Source organism: Schistocerca serialis, chromosome 10 (genome assembly GCF_023864345.2).
Source record: "Schistocerca serialis cubense isolate TAMUIC-IGC-003099 chromosome 10, iqSchSeri2.2, whole genome shotgun sequence".
NCBI lineage: Eukaryota > Metazoa > Arthropoda > Insecta > Orthoptera > Acrididae > Schistocerca > Schistocerca serialis.
This window is the reverse complement of record NC_064647.1, coordinates 54,224,950-54,250,852: the sequence shown is the minus strand read 5'-3', so window position 1 is coordinate 54,250,852 and position 25,903 is coordinate 54,224,950. Positions and strand designations below refer to the sequence as shown.

At 40.1% G+C, this 25,903-nt stretch overlaps 1 protein-coding gene across 1 annotated transcript in view; it reads right to left on the bottom strand.

Moving 5' to 3' along the window:
* LOC126425256 (collagenase-like) overlaps positions 1 to 25,903 on the bottom strand; it is a 210,483-nt gene that overhangs the window by 144,924 nt on the left and 39,656 nt on the right. Inside the window, exon 2 of the mRNA XM_050088227.1 lies at positions 3,738 to 3,906. Coding sequence (XP_049944184.1) covers positions 3,738 to 3,906 — 169 coding nt within the window. The remainder of the gene's footprint in view (positions 1 to 3,737; positions 3,907 to 25,903) is intronic.

Sequence of the window (25,903 nt, the reverse complement as noted above, 5' to 3'; positions counted from 1 at the left end):
GCTTCGGTCTTGCTGCCGGGTTTCGCGCTTGCTCACTGGCAGATTTGGTGCCTAAGAACTAGTCACTAACGGTCATCATGTCAGCTGCTACCGTCACAAGTCCGTGCACTCATTTTCTTAATGTTCATTTCACATTCAGTGTCACACTTTCATCTGAGTATCACATATTAGAGAATTGCCGTGACGTTTGTCTTCATTCTGGGTGCAGTGGGTGTGCGCTTATTGTTCAAAATCCGACGCTGTGGCAGAAGATCTCAATTTTTGAGGCCCGGGCATCATTATTCATTCTCAGCAGAGAGAACCGCGACCAAATCATCTCTCGATGAGGTAAGTACAGGTTCGAACAACTATAGTTCACTTGTTAATGTGAGCAACGACACTCAGGAATTATTTGGTTGCATACACATGTTCATGTCACTCCTCTTGACCATCCACTTGTTGAAAGAAACATGTAGCTATCCAAAACATAGTATAAATTGCTTATCTCCATAGTTCATTTATTCCTATGGAGTTTGGTTTCCAATGAAAAATCATAACAGTATTGAGTTACAGGAATATACATAACATGATAACTTATATCTATGGCTGACACGCCACCAATTTCTTATACTCTGAACATAAGTTTCTCAAGTTTTAAAACGTCATAAGATTTTCATTAACTGGGTTCTGTTACTACAGTTTTTTTTGTTCAACTTCTCTTTGTTCATATCACATATGTAAATTATTTACATACACACTATCTTGATACAATATAAGCATATGATTCATTTATACTTCATTTTACAGATAGGCTTTTATCAGTTATGGAAGTTCATTCCTCCCTTAGATGAAGGAGGGAAAAAGCATTGGAAATGGGACTAAAACTTTGCGCATTGCTGACCTAACTATGCTTGGCGCCACCTCTTTCGTTTTGGATGAAAGAAAGGAAATACTCATGTACTGGTTCAAGAATTTATGAGGAAATGTTACTCATCAGTCATGAACTAGTTTCGAAGAAACTTTTGTTTCATGGAAATAATGTGTACCGACTAATCATTCACATTATGTCATGTGTTTTCTTCATGTGCTAGTGTTATTTACTTCAATTCACGTTTAGTTAAGTGTTAAATTCCTGGAAATGTCATTATTCAAGTTTTCATGTGACACAATAAAAATTAATTGGTTTTTGTAAAATCTCATCCTTAAATGTTTATTTGTACTGTGAAGCGAATAGGTACTGATAACTGTCATGGAGATATACTGCAAGGATGCATAGTTCATTTGCTATTTGCCTTATGACCTTTGTATAAATATTCTTATAACTAAACTGCTTACTCGAGGTGCGGCCTGTTTCTTCATTTGGTACCAGCTACTCTCTCTTCTTCTGCGCTGTGACGATGCACTGGTCGCTGAAAGAGGAAAAACCTTAAAACTAACTCGAAACTAATTGCATTATGTAGCTCCGTGGCAACTGATATATTTGGTCATTACATCCGTCCGCAGATATTTCCATACTTTGTTTAAATTCATAGCCATCGTTTATTCTGTTACCCTTAATGATTTACTCTGCAAAGAAAATTATTTGACATTTCTTACAGTATTTTGTCGTTTGTCCTTAGCTTACACGTCTCGCATAATTTTTCATAATGCTCCCTTTTGCTTATAAATATGTTATACGGAGCTTGGTATTTAATTAAATTTCTGTGTACATACACTACCGGCCATTAAAATTGCTACACCACGAAGATCACGTCCTATAGACGCGAAATTTAACCGACAGGAAGAAGATGCTGTGATATGCAAATGATTAGCTTTTCAGACCATTCACACAAGGTTGGCGCCGGTGGCGACACCTACAACTTGCTGACATGAGGAAAGTTTCCAACCGATTTCTCATACACAAACAGCAGTTGACCGGCGCTGCCTGGTGAAACGTTGTTGTGATGCCTCGTGTAAGGAGAAATGCGTACCATCACGTTTCCGACTTGGATAAAGGTCGGATTGTAGCCTATCGCGATTGCGGTTTATCGAATCACGACATTTCTGCTCGCGTTGGTCGATATCCAATGACTGTTAGCAGAATATGGTATCGGTGGGTTCAGGAGGGTAATATGGAACGCCGTGCTGGATCCGAACGGCCTCGTATCGCTAGCAGTCGAGATGACAGGCATCTTATTCGCCTGGCTGTAACGGATCGTGCAGCCACGTCTCGATCCCTGAATAACAGATGGGGACGTTTGCAAGACAACAACCATCTGCACGAACAGTTCGACGACGTTTGCAGCAGCATGGGCTATCAGCTCGGAGACCGTGGGTGCGGTTACCCTTGACGCTGCATTACAGACAGGAGCGCCTGAGATCGTGTACTCAACGACGAACCTGGGTGCGCGAATGGCAAAACGTCAATTTTTCGGATGAATCCAGGTTCTGTTTACAGCATCATGATGGTCGCATCCGTGTTTGGCGACATCGCGGTGAACGCACATTGGAAAGCGTGTATTCGTCATTGCTATGCTGGCGTATCACCCCGGGTGATGGTATGGGGTGCCATTGATTACACGTCTCTGTCACCTTTTGTTCGCATTGACGGCATTTTGAACAGTGGACGTTACATTTCAGATGTGCTACGACCTGTGGCTCTACCCTTCTTTCGATCCCTGCGAAACCCTACATTTCAGCAGGATAATGTGGTGTCACCGCCAGACACCACACTTGGTAGGTGGTAGCCTTTAAATCGGCCGCGGTCCGTTAGTATACATCGGACCCGCGTGTCGCCACTGTCAGTAAGTGGGGACCGAGCGCCGCCACACGGCAGGTGTAGTCTAGTGAGACTTCCTAGCACTCGCTCCAGTTGTACAGCCGACTTTGCTAGCGATGGTTCACTGACTACATACGCTCTCATTTGCAGAGACGACAGCTTAGCATAGCCTTCAGCTAAGTCATTTGCTACGAGCTAGCAAGGCGCCATATTCTTCAAGAATGTATTCTGAACTGATAACATTGTGAATCACGTACCGTCAAGAGCGACGTTCATCATTAATGGATTAAAGTTAAGTATCAAACTAATTACGTTCGCTTTCTGAATTCTGATTCCTTGCCATGTTTCAGACCTCACGTCAGTATAGTCCTTCCCTCCTCACGCCAGCCTGCGTGAGCTAAAATGCGTGCATCTCGGCCTCCACTAGGAACACGATGTTGGCTCTACTGCCAACACAACATAATGCACGACTGCATGTTGCAGGTCCTGTACGGGCCTTTCTGGATACTGAAAATGTTCGACTGCTGCCCTGGCCAGCACATTCTCCAGATCTCTCACCAATTGATAACCTCTGGTCAATGGTGGCCGAGCAACTGGCTCATCACAATACACCAGTCACTACTCTTGAACTGTGGTATCGTGTTGGAGCTGCATGGGCAGCTGTACCTGTACACGCCATTCAAGCTCTGTTTGGCTCAATGCCCAGGTGTATCAAGGCCGTTATTACGGCCAGAGGTGGTTGTTCTGGGTACTCATTTCTCAGGATCTATGCACCCAAATTGCGTGAAAATGTAATCACATGTCAGTTGTAGTATAATACATATGTCTAATGAATACCCGTTTTATCATCTGCATTTCTTCATGGTGTAGCAATTTTAATGGCCAGTTGTGTACATCTGCAGCCTCCTAAATGAGACATTACATCATTAAGCAGCGTTGCTTGTTGCGCTCGCTAGACAAGCGCTGTCCTCGCCCAGCTGCCGCTGCCGCCGCCACTCACTTGACGGTGCAGCTGGCGGCGGTGAGGACCGTAGTTTTGGTGATGAGCGACCCGCCGCATATGTGGGTCCCGTCGCCGAGGACGAGAGCCTGGTGTGGGAACTGGCCGAGCCTAGCGGCTTTGCCGTCGGTGATGCGCGCACTCCCCTGTCCGTGTGGCGACTGTGTGCCTGAAACAGGACAGCAAGGTGCGGTACAGTTCTGCTGTACTCTCTGGGCGTTTTGCTAATCTGAGATCCAATGCCAACACACAATCTACATCTGATTGATAGGTACACACGGAAGGCTCTTCGTTCACTACAATATAAAAAATTCACAAATAAAAATTACTTGTGGTGTAGCACTACTCAAACTTTTGGTTACAACACAGAGTTGTTTGAAATTATTTCTACCTTTTTATACCATTCAGTGTGCTTATATTTACTCTGAAAGTTCATATACTGCTATCCCTCTTTTCGCTTTCTCCCTTCGGTTTTAGAAATTATGTCTAAAATTACTAACATTTGTTAAAAGACAAAAATCTTCTGTTATTAGCACGTCACATTACGGAATTAGTGGGAGACAGCCTCCATGAAATGATCTGAACAAGCCCATTATGAGAGCATTGCTCAACGTATTTTGTGGCTCAGGGTTTTTTTTTTTTAATTTTTTTTGCTTTTGATGCCGCCTGGTCGCTTTTCGGGCACGTGACGCTGTAACAAACTTATGTGAACGGAGCACACGTGCACGAGGGATCACTCTAGCCAAGATATTGGTTGTAAATGGGGAAATCCATTGAGATAAGCGACTTTGACATAAGACTGATTATTATTACGCAGAGTCTGTGAACTAGTATTTCGAAAACGACGAAGGTGGTCGTATGTTCACACAGAGCTGCGAAATGAGGTAGAAGGACAGTGACACTACCACTAGGAGGTAAATAGTTGGACGTCTACGACTCTTCACAGAACGTGGGGTTTGGAAGCTTGTCTGCTCTGTAAAGTAGGACAGATGGTGATCTGTGGCATCTCAGCCGAAAGAGCACAATACGGGTGCACACACAGGTGTTTCGGAGGACGACGTTCATCGTACATTGTTGAACACTTAGTCTGCAGAAGACCACCTTTAAGTGTTCACATGTTGACCGAACGACATCGTCAGTTACTACTGCAGTGGGGACGAGAGCACCGGGATTCCATCGTCGACCAATGGAAACGTGTTGGATTTTCGGGCGAATCACATTTTTGCTACATTAGATCGCTGGTCGCCTCCACAAACGCCGTCATCGATGTGAACGGCAGCTAGAAACGTGCCTCGCTCCACAGATGCAAGCAGGTGGAAGCAGTATTGTGCTATGGGAGGCATTCTCCTCTGCTTGCATGGGACCCACGGTGGCAATCGAAGACACACTGACAGCTGCAAACTACCTTCATCCCTTCATACTTGATGTCATCTTTCAGCAGTATGTGTCTCGGAGGCAAAATCGTCCTTTAGTGGTCTGAGGATCATTATAGCGAACACATCGATGTTCGGCCACCAAATTCGCTTGAGGAAATCCAATTGAACCCATCTAGGTCCCCATCAGGCGCCATCAGCGGTGTGTGTAGACATCTAATGCCACGTACCTCCACAAACCTTCCAACAAACTGTCGGATCCCTGATACGCAGAATCAGTGATGTATTTCGTTTCAAAGAAGGACAAACAAACTGGTTTTAATGTTTTGGTTCATCAATGTAGTTGGCACATTGGTTAGTATTACAGCTTCACACTTTTGCTCCATTTTCGCCCTGTTTTCGAAACCTGATTATTATTTGTATATTCTTTAGTTTCCCACTCATCTATCTACTTCCGTAAAAGACTGATATACGAATGTTTCCCAGTGTATATAGAAATAACGTTGTCCTTATTCTCTACTAATTGTGTGTCAAGTGAATGAATTAAAAAAATGAATGAATGAATGGAAAAATTATCTGAAATTATTTCGCTGAAATTCCTGTGGCGTATATTAATTCATAATAAACTATAAGAGCCGGCTTTCGGATAAGTGATTCGTTATGCGAGGTTTGCTGCGAAATCACTGCCAATTTGTGAAATCTTCAGCAATGTTAAGGGGAGACGATGTCAGTCTTGCACTGATATTTTTGTAAATCCATCTCTTTGCCATTTTTTGTTCAATCTCATTGAAATTTTGCACACTTATGTATAGAGATCTAATACGATTTTTTTAAAAAATTCAGAATTTTTAATAACAATCTAATGCAGTGAGATAATTTGGAATTTTTTATTGCATTATAATTTTAAGATACACTTTTTCATAATTTCGAGCCAAATTTGGCAAATTTTTTGATCGTAAAATAATCTACACTAATAGGTGTACAATTAAGTGCTGCAACTTTTTCGTAAATTAATGCTATTATTTTCTGTGATATTTTGGATTCGAACATTTTTTACAAGCAAACTTTTCAACATATTATCAACCACAAACCGTGTATAATATATCGATTAAAACAAAATTTTGTTCCACTTAAATATTGCTTCAAAGTAAAAGAATAGGTGTGCCAAATCCATTGCAATCCTTCCAATGGTTTCTGATATATGTGTTCCTATCATACCTTAGCGAAAACTGCCTATATCCATATTCCATTTCTTCCTCATAATCCTCTACAGCTCTTTTAGTTTCTCTGCTCCTTTGCCTAGCTATTTTTTGTATGTTCTAGACTGAAGTCTCCGCCTCCGCGATTCTTTGCTTATCGATGATCTGCAGTATCTGCTCAGTGAAGACTCCAGGTGTAAGGCCTAACTTACTGAGGATGTGAAGTCTTGTCACATTCCCTTCATTAAACACTGCTGCAGCTTCCAAAGCAGAAATCTTCACCACCAGACTGAAAACAAACACAGTCCTAGGACATCATTTCCAAATAAGAGCATTGAAACTTTCATTTGGGTTCTGTGTTTTCCCATACAGACGTTTTTCTAGCAGTTCTGGGGACGCCAGTGCTCTAAAAGGTGGTTTAATGGCCTTTGAAACCTCATAAGGAAGGTTATTTTTATGGGTATAAGCTTCCCCACATTCCTTACTTTCCAAAAATTTACACCATTCATTAGAACAGATGCCATGTTGAGGTGCAGTGTCTGTCGACAAGTAATGATACCAAATGGCCCATACTGCTTTCCTCATACTGTCCAAGCTTGTGAGGTTACTTCTAATTGCAGCACCATAATAGACTTGTAGGCTGTCAGTTCTCTTCTTTGTTAGTCTGTTTTTACCTCCCAGTGGCTTCCCATCCTCTAGTAGCTTGCCTTTATTGTCTGCAACAAGTCTTCGGGGTCGTCAAACCATCCTCTTCTGAATATGGCCTAAGTACTCCAGTTTCTCATTAGTGCAATCTTTTCCATAGGGCTGACTTTCAACTACATTCTTGAAAGCACTAGTCTCCACCTCCTAAATACTGTACGTATATTACTCCATACTTTTGCAAAGAACTATGGAAAATGAATTTCATACCTGCAGCTTCTATCCCACCACTGGAGCCTGCATAATTTGTGCTACAAACAGCTTTATGGGCTTCTTGCCATTCTGTTTCTTTACCTGCATCAATATATTTCTTTTGCAAGGAACATGCAGAGCAATATTTAGACCTCCCCTCTAAGTCTAATACTTTTCCAGTGTCGACACTAATGATTGTTGAAACTCCATGCAGTCAACTATGCCCCCCTCTTCATCCAGGAACTGTCACAGGAAACTGCTATACCGTTGCTATTAGTTGCTTCACAATTTTCTTGAATTGCCCCCAGGACTGCCATTTTCATGCTCTCTTCACTTACTTCCAACTGCATTGAGGAGAGCAGTATTCATTGCAGAAAATTTTAGGGGAGGACCAGGCATGTTCATAACATCACATAAAATGTTTCCACCATCTCTTCCAATCCCTATACATCTTAGTCCAAAGCAAATCTCTTATTGGCTTAATAGATTCTATTACTGCCCTTTGATGTCTTGAATGGCCTGTCAGCATTACAGTTTTGACACAAAATGTGCAATGTGCAAACCAACCCTTCTCTCTTTCCATCATCAACCAAATCCACATTTCCTCCACAAACAGAGCACTTGCAGGCTTTTCTAAGTGCCTCTGCCACCATTTCCAGATCCACAATTCTGAAACCTGTATTTCTGTCATGATTTGTTTCTTCTGATACAATCCGTGTCCCAAGTTTTATTTTAGATGCACTTGGAGACAAGCTAATGTTTGCATCTGCAGGCCTGTCAGTTTTTTGCTTTATATTGGAAATATGGAACTTACTATATTTTTAAATACTTTACCAGGCCTAGGCATTGTAAAAATGGATCAACAGATTCAACCTTGCACAAAGAATGGCACAATAAATCAAGTGTTACTCGAATTCCACTGAACAGCACAAAACTTGTTTACAACACTCCACAGCCTTCTATACCACACTGATTGAACCAGAAAATGGCTCCACAGCCTTCTTTAAAACATTGCTGTTATGTATACAAAAAATCAAATCCTTCTAAAGCTATATTTTCTAGGCCAAATTCTTTCACAGGCCAAATTCTGCAATAAAATTTTTCCTCCATTTGGTATATTGAAAATCGGGCTTGGCGCATTACACTGCTTAGGGTTTTAATTTTTTTATGCCATTTGTAGTTCGAATTTCAAGGAAAACATTTGGGATAATAATCTCAATTATATTTACTATCAAGTAAGCAAATAAAAATAATTTGTAAATTGTTCATTATTTCTGCCACCGTCTGCCCTGAACGACGTTTCTTTCCCGAGTGAGAATCGTACGAAAAAATGTCGCTGTGAGAAACCTATCTTCGTGTGACACTTGTGGCGTTCGAAATATTCATGTTGCGAATGTTACTACGGTCGGCATTGTAACATAGCAATTTATTCAATATTATCAAGGGTGCTGTAAATTATGGAGAATTGATTGGCACCGGTCAAAGTGGCTGCAAGATATTGGATCGTCTTTTCTTGTTTCTCCTTTAGTCAAGACACAGCTGACGCATCTGTTTCAGATGCCGCCTGTGGCAGTGACTCAGTCTGACAGTATAACACTACGAATATTTATACTCTATATGAATTTAAGTGAACTACTTGAGTTACTCTCCGATTTTGTTGAGACTTTACACATTGATTTTTGTTATTGCTAAAATGATACTGTCCAAATTTCATTTAATTGTTTATCATAGTTTAGAAGACAGAAAATTTAACTTAAATATCACACAAAACCATTCTGGTATTTCAAAACTGATCTAGTTATGTCAATAGATTAACCTTCAATATCGAATGGATATAATGAAAAGTTCAGCTGCTAAAAGTCAGTTAACATAAAATTTGTAATTTTTATTTGAGGTAATACTCAAACATTTTAAAATTGATATTCATTTATATATTTTATGTGAGTGAGTGGTAGAGAATGAATGAGATACTTATGAAATTGGAAATGTTTTATTTTGTGAAGGTCTATGTGAAATTCTAATCTTGGGGCAATTCCTAGGAAGAAACACAAGTCATGTGACATACCTTTGAATGAGCAGCGTTTTGTAAAAGGCAGCCAGAAGAGAAGTTAAGAACACAGTAATTTTTATATTTAATTTTGGATTTACTTCATACTTTTTTTGGTTTATAATTAAAAAGCAATGTAATAAATTGAGGTTCTGTTTACATAAATTTACTTTCTGAATTCAGGTTGGATGAGACAGGATCTGGCTATGAGAATCATCTAGAAGAAATTTCTCATTGGTAGTTCAGATCAACAGTCAATCAGAATTGAGAGCTTCCTGTGTCGAGAGACTGGTGATATCTGCACGAGCACACTGCATGGGAGAATCACTTCCGGACCATTGTGCTGAACACATGATCTTAGATCGCTCTTCCCAGATAGTGTGTAAAATGAAGAATTAGACACTTAAACTAGGTTCGGTGAACGTTTGGTAATTTTATGTGCTTCCGTGTGAAAGATAACCGCGTGTGAAATATTCTGCTGTAACTTAGAAAATCCTCGTGGCATACTTCACATTCGTCACAGAAGAGTGCGGCGAGCACATCTATAAATGGAGACCATTGAATCGACCGATTGCTTAACCCCTCCTAATCTTATGGATCAATGACTGTTTAGTTCGCAAATAATATTCTGATCGAAGTTACAAAACTTGTGACTGCTTTTGTGAATCTTAGTGGCAGTACATAGTCAACAGAGCTTTAAATATCTTGCTACAAGAAGGGAAAAACAGAACGCCTGAAATTTATCATGAAATTTCAGGAACCGATTTTTTACTAGGGTTTCGTGTCCTCTGTCTGATAGGTATTAGGTGGTGATTACTTTAACACATACTGACTGCAACGTGCAGACAAGAAGCCTATGAGCTAGGTGTGTGAAAGTGATAACAATAAGAAGAGAATGGAAAGCCACTCCGCCGCATCCAAGGGAATGTACCAAATCCTCCTAAAGAGTACGCGTAAGAATAAAATAAAGGAATTAATATAATTCTCCCTCTTAGTCTTCTACCCTCCACGCTTCCCTCCAGTACTAAATTGGTTATCCCTTCATGCCTCAGAACGTTTCCTACCAACTTCTCCCTTCTTTTAGTTAGATTGTGCCACAAATTCCTCCTCTCCCCAATTCTATTCAGTACCTCCTCATTAGTTAGGTGATCTACCCATCTAATCTTTAGCATTATTCTATAGCACCACATTTCGAAAGCTTCTATTCTCTTCTTGTCTACACTATTTATCATCCATGTTTTACTCCCATCATGGCCACACTCCAAACAAATACTTTCAGAAAAGGCTTCCTGACACTTAAATCTATAGTCGATGTTAACAAATTTCTCTCCTTCGGAACGCTTTCCTTGCCGTAGCTACTCTACATTTTATATCCTCTCTACTTCGACCATCATTTGCTCCCCAAACAGCAAAACTTATCTACTACTATAAGTGTCTCATTTCCTAATCTAATTCCGTCAGAATCACCTGATTTAATTCGAATACATTCCATTATTTACGTTTTGCTTTTGTTGGTGTTCATCTCATATCCTCCTGTCCATTCCATTCAAGTGCTCTTCCAGGTCCTTGGCTGTCTCTGACAGAATTAAAATGTCATCAGCAAGCCTGAAAGTTATCATTTCTTCTCCATGGATTTTAACTCCTAATCAAAATTTTTCTTTTGTTTCCTTCACTGCCGAGCCGTGCTGACACCAGCTTATGCGTTGCTTTTAAACTTGGCTGTTACTCTTCGTTCTGTTTCCCACGGTTATTGCGGTTATGCGGCGGTTCTTCCTCCTTCTATGTGTGGCAGCAGCGGTGTGTATCGATATTTGCACCGTATACCATCTTTGGTATGGTGTTTATAGTTGTGGCTTGGCGGCATGCAGCCAGTTGGTCGGTTGGAGGGATCAGCAAGGAGGTCCCCACACGGCGCAGTCAGCCAGGGCCTACTGGCGGTCTCTATGCAGTGTCGGAGTGTGTGGGAGCTGTTCCCAGTGCAACGAGGTTCGTGGCTCACCGACACAGGACATGAAGGTTGAGTGGTGATTTAATTACAGCTCACCGACACAGGACATGATGGTTGAGTGGTGATTTAATTGCTGAAGCCGGTCTGTTCACGTTGTCCCCTTGGTTGGTGGTTCGCTGTTGGCGGTATTCCCGGGAGCAGCTGCGAGTGTTCGAGTTGGTGAAGATTTAGCCGCCGTGTGGTGGAATTAACTGTATTTGTCGGTTTGAAATTCAAGTACACCAGCGGAATTTTCTGCCTTGTGGCCGTTACCGGTTCGGTTACCTGCCCTTGTCGCTGAACGAAAATTCAGGTAGTGTCCTTTCCTCACCTGCTGTCACTGTCCAACATGATGTGTAGTTTTTGACAGCTTAATGTATTTTCCTTGTGGGCGCCTATGTCTGTAACGTTTTGGCTTTGGAATTCCCGTATACTGGTCGGTGGTTAGCAAGTCACCTTGTTGGTGGGTCCCTGACCGTCTCTTGGTTGTGTTGCCAGCGGATCGAGTATAGTTGGCCCGACTTCTTGTCTCACCTAAGCGAACGTTAAGATTTCAAGGGAAGACCAAGCCCCCTGGAAACTTCTGAGCGTCGTTTTCTATACTGCCTTTATTGTTGGCGTTTAATTGTGTATTTTTAATGGCTCATAGCCAATGGTTGGAATTTGTATGCTTGTAATTGTGTTTTTAAAATCAAAGGCCTACAGCCGTTTTAAAAGTAAGTTCTCTAAATTGGGCCAGTCTTACATTGTCTGAAGATAAAACTTTGAACTTCTACCTGTTGAAAATTTATTGTATTGTTTTAAAGTATCAGCCTTCAGGCGCTTTATGTTTTAAGGATCTTAATTATCAAGCATTACCTTTTGGAAGATAAAGCTGTGGGCTTTCTGCCAGTTGAAAATTTACTGTAGTTGTATTGTTCTCAAAATGATAGGCCTTCAGCCTCTTTAAAATGTTGGATTCGTACTTATCAATTCTTACATCACTTGGGCTTAAATACTATTTAAGGTTGAAAGCTTTGGGCCTTCTGCCTTTCAAAAATTGGTTGCAGTATTTTTATTTTTATTTATTTATTTATTTTTTATTTTTTTAAACAAAGGCCTTCAGACGCTTTAGAGTAAGGTTTCTTGCTGGTCATAAAGCTTGGGCCTTCTGCATATTGAAAGGTTATTATGTTGTTTCAAATTTATCGGCTTTCAACCGCTTTTTAAAAAAAACTTAATCCATTTGAGCAGTCAAGTCTTACATCGCTTGGCCTTAAATACTAGCCTAGAGTCTTCTCTTTCAAAAAAAAAAAAAAAAAATATAGCAGTTGTATTTAATTAATGGGCATTTAGCCGTTTTAGAATTAAAGACTTTTCTGTCCATAGTCAAGCTTACCAGTTGCGCTGTAATGTTTGGACGACTAAATAAAGTGTTATATTTGGAATGTAACTGACAGCCGCTCAACTGGCCTCCTACCACAATTTCTACGAGTTGTTCTGTCCTGCGGGTTTAGCAGGATGTCTCAACTGCTGTCTCAATAAACAGTTTGAATAACATCAGGGATAGGCTACAGCTCTCTCTTACTCCCTTCTCAACCACTGCTTCTCTTTCATACCCATCGACTCTTATAACTGTCATCTGGTTTCTGTACAAATTGTAAACAGCCTTTCGTTCCCTGTATTTTACCCCTGGCAACTTCAGAATTTGAAAGAGTATTCCAGTCAGCATTGTCAAAAGCTTTCTCTCTGACTACAAATGATAGAAACGCAGGTTCGCCTTTTCTTAATCTATCTTTTAAGATAAGTGGTAGTGTCAGTATTGCCTCGCGTGTTCCAACATTTCTACAGAATCCAAACCGATCTTCCCTGAGGTCGGCTTCTAGCAGTTTTTCCACTAGTCTACAAAGAACTCCTGTTAATATTTGCCAACCATGACTTCTTGTTGTTGTTGTGGTCTTCATTCCTGAGGCTGGTTTGATGCAGCTCTCCATGTTACTCTACCCTGTGCGAGCTTCTTCATCTCCCAGTACCGACAGCAGCCTACATCCTTCTGAACCTGCTTAGTGTATTCATCTCTTGGTTTCCCTTTACGATTCTTACCCTCCACGCTGCAATCCAGTACTAAATTGGTGATCCCTTGATGCCTCAGAACGTGTACTACCAACCGATCCCTTCTTCTACTCAAGTTGTGCTACAAACTCCTCTTCTCCCCAATCCTATTCAATACCTCCTCATTAGTTATGTGATCTACCCATCTAATCTTCAGCATTCTTCTGTAGCACCACATTCCGAAAGCCATGTTTCACTTCTATACATGGCGACCCTCCATACAAATACTCAATGTTAACAAATTTCTCTTCTTCAGAAACGCTTTCCTTGCCATTGGCAGTCTACATTTTATTCCTCTCTACTTCAATCATTATCAGTTATTTTGCTCCCCAAATATCAAAACTCATTTACTACTTCCAGTGTCTAATTTCCTAATCTAATTCCCTCAGCATCACCCGACTTAATTCGACTACATTCCTTTATCCACGTTTTACTTTTGTTGCTGTTCATCTTATATCCTCCCTTCAAGACACTGTCCATTCCGTTCAACTGCTCTTCCAAATCCTTTGCTGTGTCTGACAGAATTACAATGTCATCGGCTAACCTCAAAGTTTTTATTTCTTCTCCATGGGTTTTAATACCTACGCCGAACTTTTCTTTTGTTTCCTTTCCTACTTGCTCAATACACAGATTGAATAACATTGGGGAGAGGCTGCAACCCTATGTAAGAGGTCCATGGTTCAGGAATTTGTTGCTAGCGCACTCAAGCAGATGGAATTTCGATGGATTGCGCAAGCGCTGCCTGCGACTGATGAAAGAAATTGGTAAACTATGTACAATATACTGCCATACAAGACATATTGACTGGGACAGACACATACTCTCATTCAAGGATGTAATTAACTCCATACCAAATGAATCTACTATGCTATCTCCGACTGTTATATCGAAAAATGTTGAACCACCTAACAAAATTAAAGAATTGGTATCCTTTTCCACATCTCGTCGACTACGCCACCGTGAAATAATTGACAATGCGCACAACAACATCAAATGTGCCGCAGAGCGCCGGAGAAGACAGCACAAACAGGTTTGTACTCGCCGTGACATTCACATTGGACAGAAGATATTAGTACGCACACATTATTTATCCAAGAGCGGAAAAAGTAGATGCAGTAAATTTGAGCTTCTATACGCAGGTCCATGTAGAATTCGCAGCATTCCGCACCCCAATGTAGTACATGTCGAAACTTTGAGAACCAGAAAAAGCAAGGGCAATCACCATATTTCCAATGTTAAACCCTTTATTTAATGAGCATACTTTATGATTTATCACACTGTAATGCCATTTCCTGATGTTTATATGACCACTTACGGAATTATGTTTATGTGACTACTTACTGATGATGATCGTATTTTTTCTTGGCAAGTGCCTGGCAAGGTAAGGTTAACAGATCGCTTTTCTTGTCGTTATATGTCAGACCGTGCATATTTTCCATTTTTTTGTGTATGTACGATTTGTTTTCCTATCGAAAGTAGAATTTTTTGTCTGTGTGCACTATGAAATCTTTAAGATGTAACAAACACCAGCTGACTTTAACATTTTTGCCTTATGATATCTCAATATCTTGAACATCTTACATTTTTTGCTACTACAATATGATATTGTGTGTACATTTTTGCACTTGAAAACTGACTATGTTTTTGACCTAATATGTTTTCTGTCATGCTATGCTGTATGCTTAATTATATCACTAGAAACAAGTTTTCATTCAATGGGTATATGATTTAAATGCAAGATATTAATGCTTATTCATTATTTTCAGAAAGCAATACCATGTAAAATAAATAAATTATACAACAACAATGGTTTACTATGAAGTGGAAATTTTATCATCAGAATGAAAGAAAGAAAAAGCAATACCTTGTGATGAAGAGTAAATGGATCAGAATTGAGAAGCATTAACAAGAATATACTATACACATCGTATGATAGCAGTCTTGACTAATTATTTTTCTTTCAGAATACGAGGCGATTATTGCAGGCTGTCAGACAGAAGTACACATTTTAATTTTAGTGATGAAATATGCTAGAAGTAAGAAACTCTATACTATATGAAGTAATGAATGATAATGAATAGATGTGTGAAGTAAATGATGATATGAATATGAATAATGAAGTGTCTATTTTTTGCAGATGAAAATAAATGATGATGAATAGTTATATGAAGTACATCATAATATGAATAAGTTTTTCTTTGCAGTTGATGATAATGATGAAGTTATGGTAATATAATTAAGTTTTTCTTTGCAGATGATGATAATGATGAGGTTTATATATTTAATGTTAGTTAAGAAATGCTATGTAGTTATTCAAGTATTTGTTGCAGTTCTTTTTGACAGTGCCATATGTCGCATAGTATAATGACTGAATGTTTTGGGAAAGACAGCTAGAGTACATACATATTAAGTACATGTTTCATTACCTGTTAATTCGAAGTTTACTACTTTTCAGCATAATATGAATACAGTTCTTCTTTCAGCTCAATAATCCACTTTGTATTTTTTCCAGGAGAAGCTTTTCATGATACTAATATGCTATAAACACTTAATTATTAAATCTTTTCTAGTACTTCCATTTTTTACCCAGCTGTGTCTGTCATTTATGAATATGATCACATATACTCTACTTGTTTCATAACCTTGCTGCAGCTGACTTATGACCAATGACGTTATTAATCCTTATTTCCAGCAATAAGTAAAAAAAATATATTTTCATGTCCCAGCAATGGACTATCGATCCCAATGCAATGAATTGCTATCACACAAAAAAAATTACAAGTCCCAACTATTAACAGCATATAACTAAATAATGCTACTACTTTAAGATATATTCCTAGTCCTAAATATAACGCAAATTTCTCTGATGTATTGAATCCATTATATCTGTGTATTATTGGACTACAAACCTTGAGTAATAGTTACAATGTCTCACATTTTAAATATGTCTTATGTCACTTACATGATATCATATATAGTAACTAGCAGTTTGAAGCTACACACAATAACTCTTGTTTTGAATGATGACTTCTGAATAATGCATAATAAATGCTTTATAACTGGGCAATGAGAGCCAATAATTACTGTAATGAGAGGACTTATGACGCCAATAATTACTGTAATTAGATGACTTATGAATAATGTTCTGTAATAATTACTGTAATGAGATGACTTATGCATAAATGATATGCCAATAATTTCTGTGAACAATATATTGTTATACTCTATAAATGCTATGCCAATGATTACTGTAATGAGATGACTTATGCATAAATGCTATGTCAATAACTAACTCTTGTAACGAGATGACATGCATAAATGCTATGCCAATAATTAACTCTTGTTTTGAATGATGACTTCTGAATATTGCATAAAAAATGCTTTTAACTGGCCAATGAGTGCCAATAATTACTGTAATGAGATGATTTATGCATAAATGCTATGCCAATAATTTCTGTAATGAGACGACTTATGCATAAATGCTATGCCAATAATTACTGTAATGAGATGTCATGATGCCAATAATTACTGTAATTAGATGACTTATGAAAAATGTTCTGTAATAATTACTGTAATGAGATGACTTATGCATAAATGCTATGCCAGTAATTTCTGTAAATAATATATTGCTATACTCTATAAAAGCTATGCCAATGATTACTGTAACGAGATGACTTATGCATAAATGCTATGCCAATAATTAACTCTTGTAATGAGATGACTTATGCATAAATGCTATGCCAATAATTAACTCTTGTTTTGAATGATGACTTCTGAATATTGCATAAAAATGCTATTAACTGGCCAATGAGTGCCAATAATTACTGTAATGAGACGACTTATGATGCCAATGATTACTGTAATAAGATGACACGCATAAATGCTATGCCAACGATTACTGTAATAAGATGACATGCATAAATGCTATGCCAATGATTGTTGTAATGAGAGGACTTATGCATAAATGCTTTGCCAATAATTACTGTAATGAGATGACTTATGCATAAAAACTATGCCAATAATTACTGTAATGAGATGACTGTACTTTACTGTACTGTACTGTAATGTAATGTACTGTACTGTAATGAGATGACATGATGCCAATAATTACTGTAATGAGATGAGTTATGAATGATGTTTTGTAATACTGCATAAATGGTATGCCAATGATTATTATAATGAGATGAATTATGCATAAATGCTATGCCAATAATTACTGTAATGAAATGACTTATGTATAAATGCTATGCCAATAATTACTGTAATTAGATGACTTACGTATAAATGCTATGCCAATAATTACTGTAATAAGATGACTTATGAATAATGTTATGTAATACTACATATATACACTCCTGGAAATTGAAATAAGAACACCGTGAATTCATTGTCCCAGGAAGGGGAAACTTTATTGACACATTCCTGGGGTCAGATACATCACATGATCACACTGACAGAACCAGAGGCACATAGACACAGGCAACAGAGCATGCACAATGTCGGCACTAGTACAGTGTATATCCACCTTTCGCAGCAGTGCAGGCTGCTATTCTCCCATGGAGACGATCGTAGAGATGCTGGATGTAGTCCTGTGGAACGGCTTGCCATGCCATTTCCACCTGGCGCCTCAGTTGGACCAGCGTTCGTGCTGGACGTGCAGACCGCGTGAGACGACGCTTCATCCAGTCCCAAACATGCTCAATGGGGGACAGATCCGGAGATCTTGCTGGCCAGGGTAGTTGACTTACACCTTCTACAGCACGTTGGGTGGCACGGGATACATGCGGACGTGCATTGTCCTGTTGGAACAGCAAGTTCCCTTGCCGGTCTAGGAATGGTAGAACGATGGGTTCGATGACGGTTTGGATGTACCGTGCACTATTCAGTGTCCCCTCGACGATCACCAGTGGTGTACGGCCAGTGTAGGAGATCGCTCCCCACACCATGATGCCGGGTGTTGGCCCTGTGTGCCTCGGTCGTATGCAGTCCTGATTGTGGCGCTCACCTGCACGGCGCCAAACACGCATACGACCATCATTGGCACCAAGGCAGAAGCGACTCTCATCGCTGAAGACGACACGTCTCCATTCGTCCCTCCATTCACGCCTGTCGCGACACCACTGGAGGCGGGCTGCACGATGTTGGGGCGTGAGCGGAAGACGGCCTAACGGTGTGCGGGACCGTAGCTCAGCTTCATGGAGACGGTCGCGAATGGTCCTCGCCGATACCCCAGGAGCAACAGTGTCCCTAATTTGCTGGGAAGTGGCGGTGCGGTCCCCTACGGCACTGCGTAGGATCCTACGGTCTTGGCGTGCATCCGTGCGTCGCTGCGGTCCGGTCCCAGGTCGACGGGCACGTGCACCTTCCGCCGACCACTGGCGACAACATCGATGTACTGTGGAGACCTCACGCCCCACGTGTTGAGCAATTCGGCGGTACGTCCACCCGGCCTCCCGCATGCCCACTATACGCCCTCGCTCAAAGTCCGTCAACTGCACATACGGTTAACGTCCACGCTGTCGCGGCATGCTACCAGTGTTAAAGACTGCGATGGAGCTCCGTATGCCACGGCAAACTGGCTGACACTGACGGCGGCGGTGCACAAATGCTGCGCAGCTAGCGCCATTCGACGGCCAACACCGCGGTTCCTGGTGTGTCCGCTGTGCTGTGCGTGTGATCATTGCTTGTACAGCCCCCTCGCAGTGTCTGGAGCAAGTATGGTGGGTCTGACACACCGGTGTCAATGTGTTCTTTTTTCCATTTCCAGGAGTGTATATATACTACTTAAATACTGTGTAAATAGCCAATGAATGCCAATAATTATTCAGAAGGGTTGATACACTAGTGTAATTCTGAATGATGACTAGCATAAAACTTAATGTATCCTTCACCTTCTGACCTAATTACCAGGAATTACTGCAATGTCCGTATGTCCTGTCCATCCTCATGATCATGGAGCCCTATATTTGGTTTTTGCACTAATTCTACGTTGATGTAAGAGTGTGGATTCTACAAGAATGTGGTGTTGACATATCAAGCTCTCCACCACCTTCAACGATGGAGGTGTTATTATGGTCCTACTGTCTGGTGTACCTAATGTATAACCAAAATGATAACATACAATATTAATGCAACATTTGAGTGTCTTGGCTACACTGATAAATACTTCAGGAAGAGAACTTCGGATTGTCTCACTTGTGTTGTGCTTCTGTAGAAAGATATGAACTTTAGCAGAGCTACGTGCAACTCACTGTGCTACAACCATGATGCTATCCTTCCCATTCCCTTCCTAGTTCTTGTAAAATGTTAGAGACTTATACAGTGGGTATGCACTTTACTTCATTTCTTAATGTATTCAGTTCTTGTAATTATGCTAAAGACTTATATAGTGTGTGTGCACTTCACTTCATTTGTTAATATGATCAATTCTCCTAAATATGCTAAAGACTAATATTTCTTAATGTATTCAGTTCTTGTGAAAAAGTTCTAAAGACTTATACAGTGTGTATGCACTTTATGTCATTTGTTAATATATTTTGTACTCATTGCGTATACACTTTGTCATTCCTTAAAATGTTCTGAACTCAGTGCGTGTCCAGTCTATTTCATTTCTTAATATGTTCTGCACTTATCAATAATGTATATCCTCTGAGAATGTAGACTTAGTAACTAAATAGATTACAGAAAAATTTGTTGCTCATGGCAAGTCCAATTGATTCACCATCGCTGCCAAATTTTTGCCCCCCCCCCCCCCTCCACCAGGTGGAGGGTTATGTAAGAGGTCCATGGTTGAGGAATTTGTTGCTAGTGCACTCAAGCAGACGTAATTTCGATGGATTGCGCAAGCGCTGCCTGCGATATGTAAGCTATAAGAGAATCTCAGACCAGAGAGCAGTGTTGTCAGCAGTAGGAACTGTGTAGCAGTAGGAGTAAGTAGTAGCTAGCTAGCAGTTTGGTGTATGGAGTTGGCTGGGCCGCTCGTGTGGAGCAATGGCGGTGCCTGAGTATTGTAGTATAAGGTAAAAGCAGCCTCGCGCATATGTAGTATTGTTATATCAAGTCCCATGTAATTCCATTTTTTATTCAGAATGATCTTTTAGGGCCATGATGCAGCGCTGCTTACGCCCAAAATTTACCAGTTTAAATTCACAGTCAATTATTGAAAGGTGACAAGGGCGCCACAATTTTATTGAGAGATTAGTCACATTGTATTATTGGTAGGTTACGGAATTCATTTATTGGGAGGTTACGCTGAATGTGAATGATATAAATAATTATATATATTTTTACTGTTGGGAGGTTTCGGAATATTACTGTGGGGAGGTTACACCTGTCTTACTCCCTTCCCAACCACTGCTTCCCTTTCATGTCCCTCGGCACTTATAACTGCCATCTGGTTTCGGTACAAATTGTAAATAGCCTTTCGCTCCCTGTATTTTACCCCTGCCACCTTCAGCATTTGAAAGACAGTATTCCAGTCGACATTGTCAAAAGCTTTCTCCAAGTCTACAAATGCTGGAAACGTAGGTTTACCATTCCTCAGTCTAGCTTCTAAGATAAGTCGTAGGGTCAGTATTGCCTCACATGTTCCAATATTTCTAAGGAATCCAAACTGATCTTCCCCGAGGTCGGCTTTTACCAGTTTTTCCATTCGTCTGTAAAGCATTCGTGTTAATATTTTGCAGCCGTGACTTATTAAACTGATAGTTCGGTAATTTTCACACCTGTCAACGCCTGTTTTCTTTGGGACTGGAATTATTATATTCCTCTTCAAGTCTTAGAGTATTTCGCCTCTCTCATACATCTTTCTCACCAGATGACAGAGTTTGACAGGGCTGGCTCTCCCAAGGCTATCAGTAGTTCTAATGGAATGTACTCTACGCCTGGGGCCTTTTTCTGACTTAGGTCTTTCAGTGCTCTGTTAAATAGATCACGTAGTATCATGTGTTCCATTTCATCTTCATCTACATCCTCTTCCATTTTCATGTTATTGCTCTCAAGTATATTGCCCTTGTATAGACCCTCCATATGCTCCTACCTTCCTGCTTTCCCTTCTTTGCTTACCACTGGTTTCCGATCTGAGCTCTTGATATTCATACTGGTGGTTTCCTTTCTCCAAAGGTCTCTTTCATTTTCCTATAGGCAGTATCTACCTTACCCCTAGTGATATATGCCTGTACCTCCTTACATCTGTCCTCTAGACATACTTGCTTAGCCATTTTGCACTTACTGTCGACCTCATTTTTTACATGTTTGTATTCCTTCTCGCGTACTTCATTTACTGCAATCTCATATTTCCCCCTTTCATCAATTAAATTCAATATCTCTTCTGTTACCCAAGGATATCTACTAGCCCTCCTCTTTTTACCTATTTGATCCTCTGCTGTCGTCGCTATTTCACCTCTCAAAGCTACCCACTCCCCTTCTACTGTATTTTATTCCCAATTCTTGTCAATCGTTCCCGAAAATCTGGTTCTTTAAGATCATCCAGACCCCATCTCCTTATATTCCCGCTTTTTTGCAGTTTCTTCAGTTTTAATCTACAGTTCATAACCAACAAATTGTGGTCAGAGTGAACATTTGCTCGTAGAAATGTATTATAGTTTCAAACTTGGTTCCTAAATCTCTGTATTACCATTATATAATCTGTCTGAAACCTTCCACTGTCTCCAGGCCTCTTCCACATATACTATCTTCTTGCACGATTCTTAAAGCAAGTGGTAGCTGTGATTTTCTGCTCTGCGCAAAATTGTACAAGGTGGCTTCCTCTTTCATTCCTTACGTCCAGTCCACATTCACCTACTGCTTTTCCTTCTCTTCCTTTGCATTGTACTGATTTCCAGTCCCCCATGAGAGTTAAATTTTCGTCTCCCTTAACTATCTGAATAATTTCTTTTTCGCATCATACATTTCTTCAACCTCTTCATCATCTGCAGAGCTAGTTGGCACATCAACTTATACTACTGGGTAGGTATGTATTCACTACGCTGTTCATAGTAACTTATCCATGCTCTTATTTTTTTTATTCGGTATTAAACCTACTCCTACATTACACCTAACTGATTTTGTATTTATAACCCTGTATTCAGCTGACCAGAAGCTTTGTTCTTCCTGACAGCGAATTTCACTAATTCCCACTATATCTAACTTAAACCTATCCATTTCCTTTTTTAAATTTTCTAACCTACCTGCCGAATTAAGGGATCTGACATTCCACACTCCGATCAGTAGAATGCCAGTTTTATAGCTTCTGATAGAGACATCATCCTCAGTAGTCTCCTCCCGGATAACAGAATGGAAGACAATTTTACCTCCGGAATATTTTACCCAAGAGGATGCCATATTTGTTTAACCATACAGTAAAGCTGCAAGCCCTCAGGAGAAATTACGGTTGTAGTCTCCCCTTGCTTTCAGCTGTTCGCAGCATGAGATTTTAAAAACCCCTGAAAACACCATACACATGCATACCTCTTGTAAAATAAATATGTGTCACTTATTGTGAAACTCAGTTGTAATTTTACAATTTTAATATAATGTCCTTGTATTCCCTAACTTGGCAAGGAACGTTAGTGTAGTAACCTTCTACGGACACAGGTAGGTAAAGGCAAAAAAAAAAAAAAATCAGGTTTTGAAGCAGGACGCAAAACGTGAGAAGCTGTGTGATAGCTACTGTGCCAGCAGTTGGGCTGAGATTATAGCACGTAAAGGGGCGCCTAAGTCACGTGGAAAAAACTGACTGTCGTTTTCACAGAAAGTGTCCAGTATCGACTAATAGGTAGAGACACATTTTCGCTTATTATGGCTCCTATTCCACACAGCGAAGTTTGTGGGAAATCTAGTTATAGCACTTGCTGTGTTCTCCTCATCAGTCCACCTATCTACAAAGTGTAGCAACCCTGTAGGCAGCTGCAGTTCCTGGAGGACGTCTGATCCCCTGTGGTATTCTACACCGACGCACGTGATCTAGCAGCAGATAGCACCTCGTCTGCCGTCGCTTGCGACAGATATCTTGGCAGTCGAGGGGCATGCCAGGAACGATTTATCGACTGGAAACTCGCTATTGTAGAATTAATAGAGGAAAAAGAAATGCAAGAACGAAAATCAGAATATCCAGAATGTATTTCAGACCTCGCGTTTTAAGTGAACTTGATTGCACTCTGCCCACAGTGAGGCGCTACAAGGTGAAAAACTATTTCTGTTTGATTTGTTGGGGATCCATTGAAAAATAATCCCACAATAGAAGGGAAACATTCTGACAAACACAATCCAGTTCCCTAGACTCACTGCTGTTAAAGCAACACCAAGGTCTGAAGAATTCATTGTGGGTTGAAAAAATTGCAAGTATAGCTTCCTAAACGTTTTGAGGAACTGTTAATCTTACCCCTCTTGACATTTCAGTTGAAAGTGGATCTGCACATGGGAATATGTAACTGGTGGGCTGCAAGATAGTTCCTGTTTTAATCACAAATCCTTTCACGTTAAAACTTTCTAGGCCATCTACATTACTTTTCTCAGGTAGCGTTCTCACACGTCCATAATGATGTTGCAAAAGTGCTACAATATTTCGATCAATGCATTTAGGTGAAAGATATTTCTCAATTACGAAGCTAAATAAGACAAAATTATGTGGCAGGCTCAACGCAAGAACCTGTGAAATTTCCTGCACAGATCTACATGTCGACAGCTTGTACTAGATAAAAATTGTAATACGTCTTCAGTGAGCCAAAATAAATAACACTGAAAATTTATTACGGTTTTCGTCTATAATGTTGCAAAATGTGAAATATAAAACCAATTCGTATACATTGCGACTGCAGTACCATTTAGTGGAGACACGTTCACAGTTTCCCCCTCTTTCCCTTCCTCGTGGTCAGACAGTGTGGAGTGGTGGTGGGGGAAGTGTGCAGCAGTGCTGACCACTGTGGCATTCATGGCAGGGCGCGGTTCTTGAACTGAACTCCAGGCCACCCCTGCTTTACACTAATGTTCAAGACATGGGTGCGACTCAAAACCAGTTTCATGATTTGTGATCCAATCAGAATATTTACTTGTTTAAAGTAATTGTTAATCATTTATATCTCTTTTTTTATTTCGTGCAATTATTTCGCCGGGAACTGGTATGTTTTCGTCAAGCACTGTGATGTAATGAGTTTCACTGTCATTGTTTGATTTCTTATGGAAAATATATGCGATAAACTGTGTGTGTGCTCATAGCAAAGTAGGCACACTGTACATTTTGAGGTCAATGTACGGATTGGTGGAGAACTTAAAGCTGATCGACAGTAATATTTAAGATAATGAATTAGAATTAAAGGAACAAAATTTCCCGTTTTGTAAGTTACCAAGACTAACTGGTGCACCTAACGTCTACAGGAGTGACTAATTGATATTACACAGACTCAGTGTAGAGGAACGATATTCGCTACATAACTATTCCCCTGACATATGGCTCCTATATGATGAAATAGTCTGATTCGCATCGTTGACACTAGTGCTGAAGTTCTTCAGAGACCTTTGTACAGTGAAGAAACTTGGTATTCACAAAACAGACACCTGTGAGCATTAACACTGCTTAATGTTTCGACCTTGTTGAAAGACTTAACGTTTAAAGGATTTTTCAGATTCTGTTAAGGAATTTCTTCTAAAAATTTTCAACTTATTAAATAAAACAGACAATAGAAAGCTACAGTGCACTGGTCTGCACTGTGATTAGAACTGAGAGCTCACTCCACCCTTGGCTCAAAAGTCATGTCTGTAACCAGCTGTTTTCCTCAAAGACGTTACCCTTTTCTATTTTTTTCCTCCTTCAGTTTCCTGATTATAAAGGAATGTAAAAAAAAGCTCTGTTTGCCATGGCCTCTCGGAAGCTAAAAACAAGAATATCTGCACCACTTCAGGCACTGTCCACAAACTACGTCTATTCCAACAGTTCTGCCTACCACTGAGCTAATGAGACCCTGCTGGGAGGTGCTCTCTCTCATCGCAGTATCAGTTGCTGAGCCACATAACACAACGTGAAAGATAGAAAGATTTGTTACTTGTGTTAAGTACAGCAATCCTGGAGTCCAAAAAAAAATTTCCATCTCAGTGCCTCGTCTTACACGAGACTCACAGAGATGTACAGGGGTGCCTCATACAGAGATCATCCCAGAGTACAATTACAGCTACAACACCAAGAATTGTTTCTCAACTTTTGGCAACACCAATATGTAGTTTTTTTGGGGAATCTGGATTCTTTATTTATGTTAATACACACTCAAATCACCAACAAGTCTTACATTTTCACATACACCAGATCCTTTACACTATACATAAATAGCTTCATCTTGATTTGAAATTACTACTGGGACCAAGGAGAAAAATAAATTGAAGGTGAACGGTATTGGTTATCACGGAGTCCCTGATGGTCCTTGTGTTTTTGTAGGTGGTATTTTGAATATTGAACTTTTTAATAACGATAAATTTGCTGCAGAATCGTTGAAGAGTGAAATTGCTACTGAGACCAAGTGGAAAAATAAGGTGAAGTTGAAATGCAACGGTTCCCATGCTGTCCTCGATGTCCATGTGTATTCTGA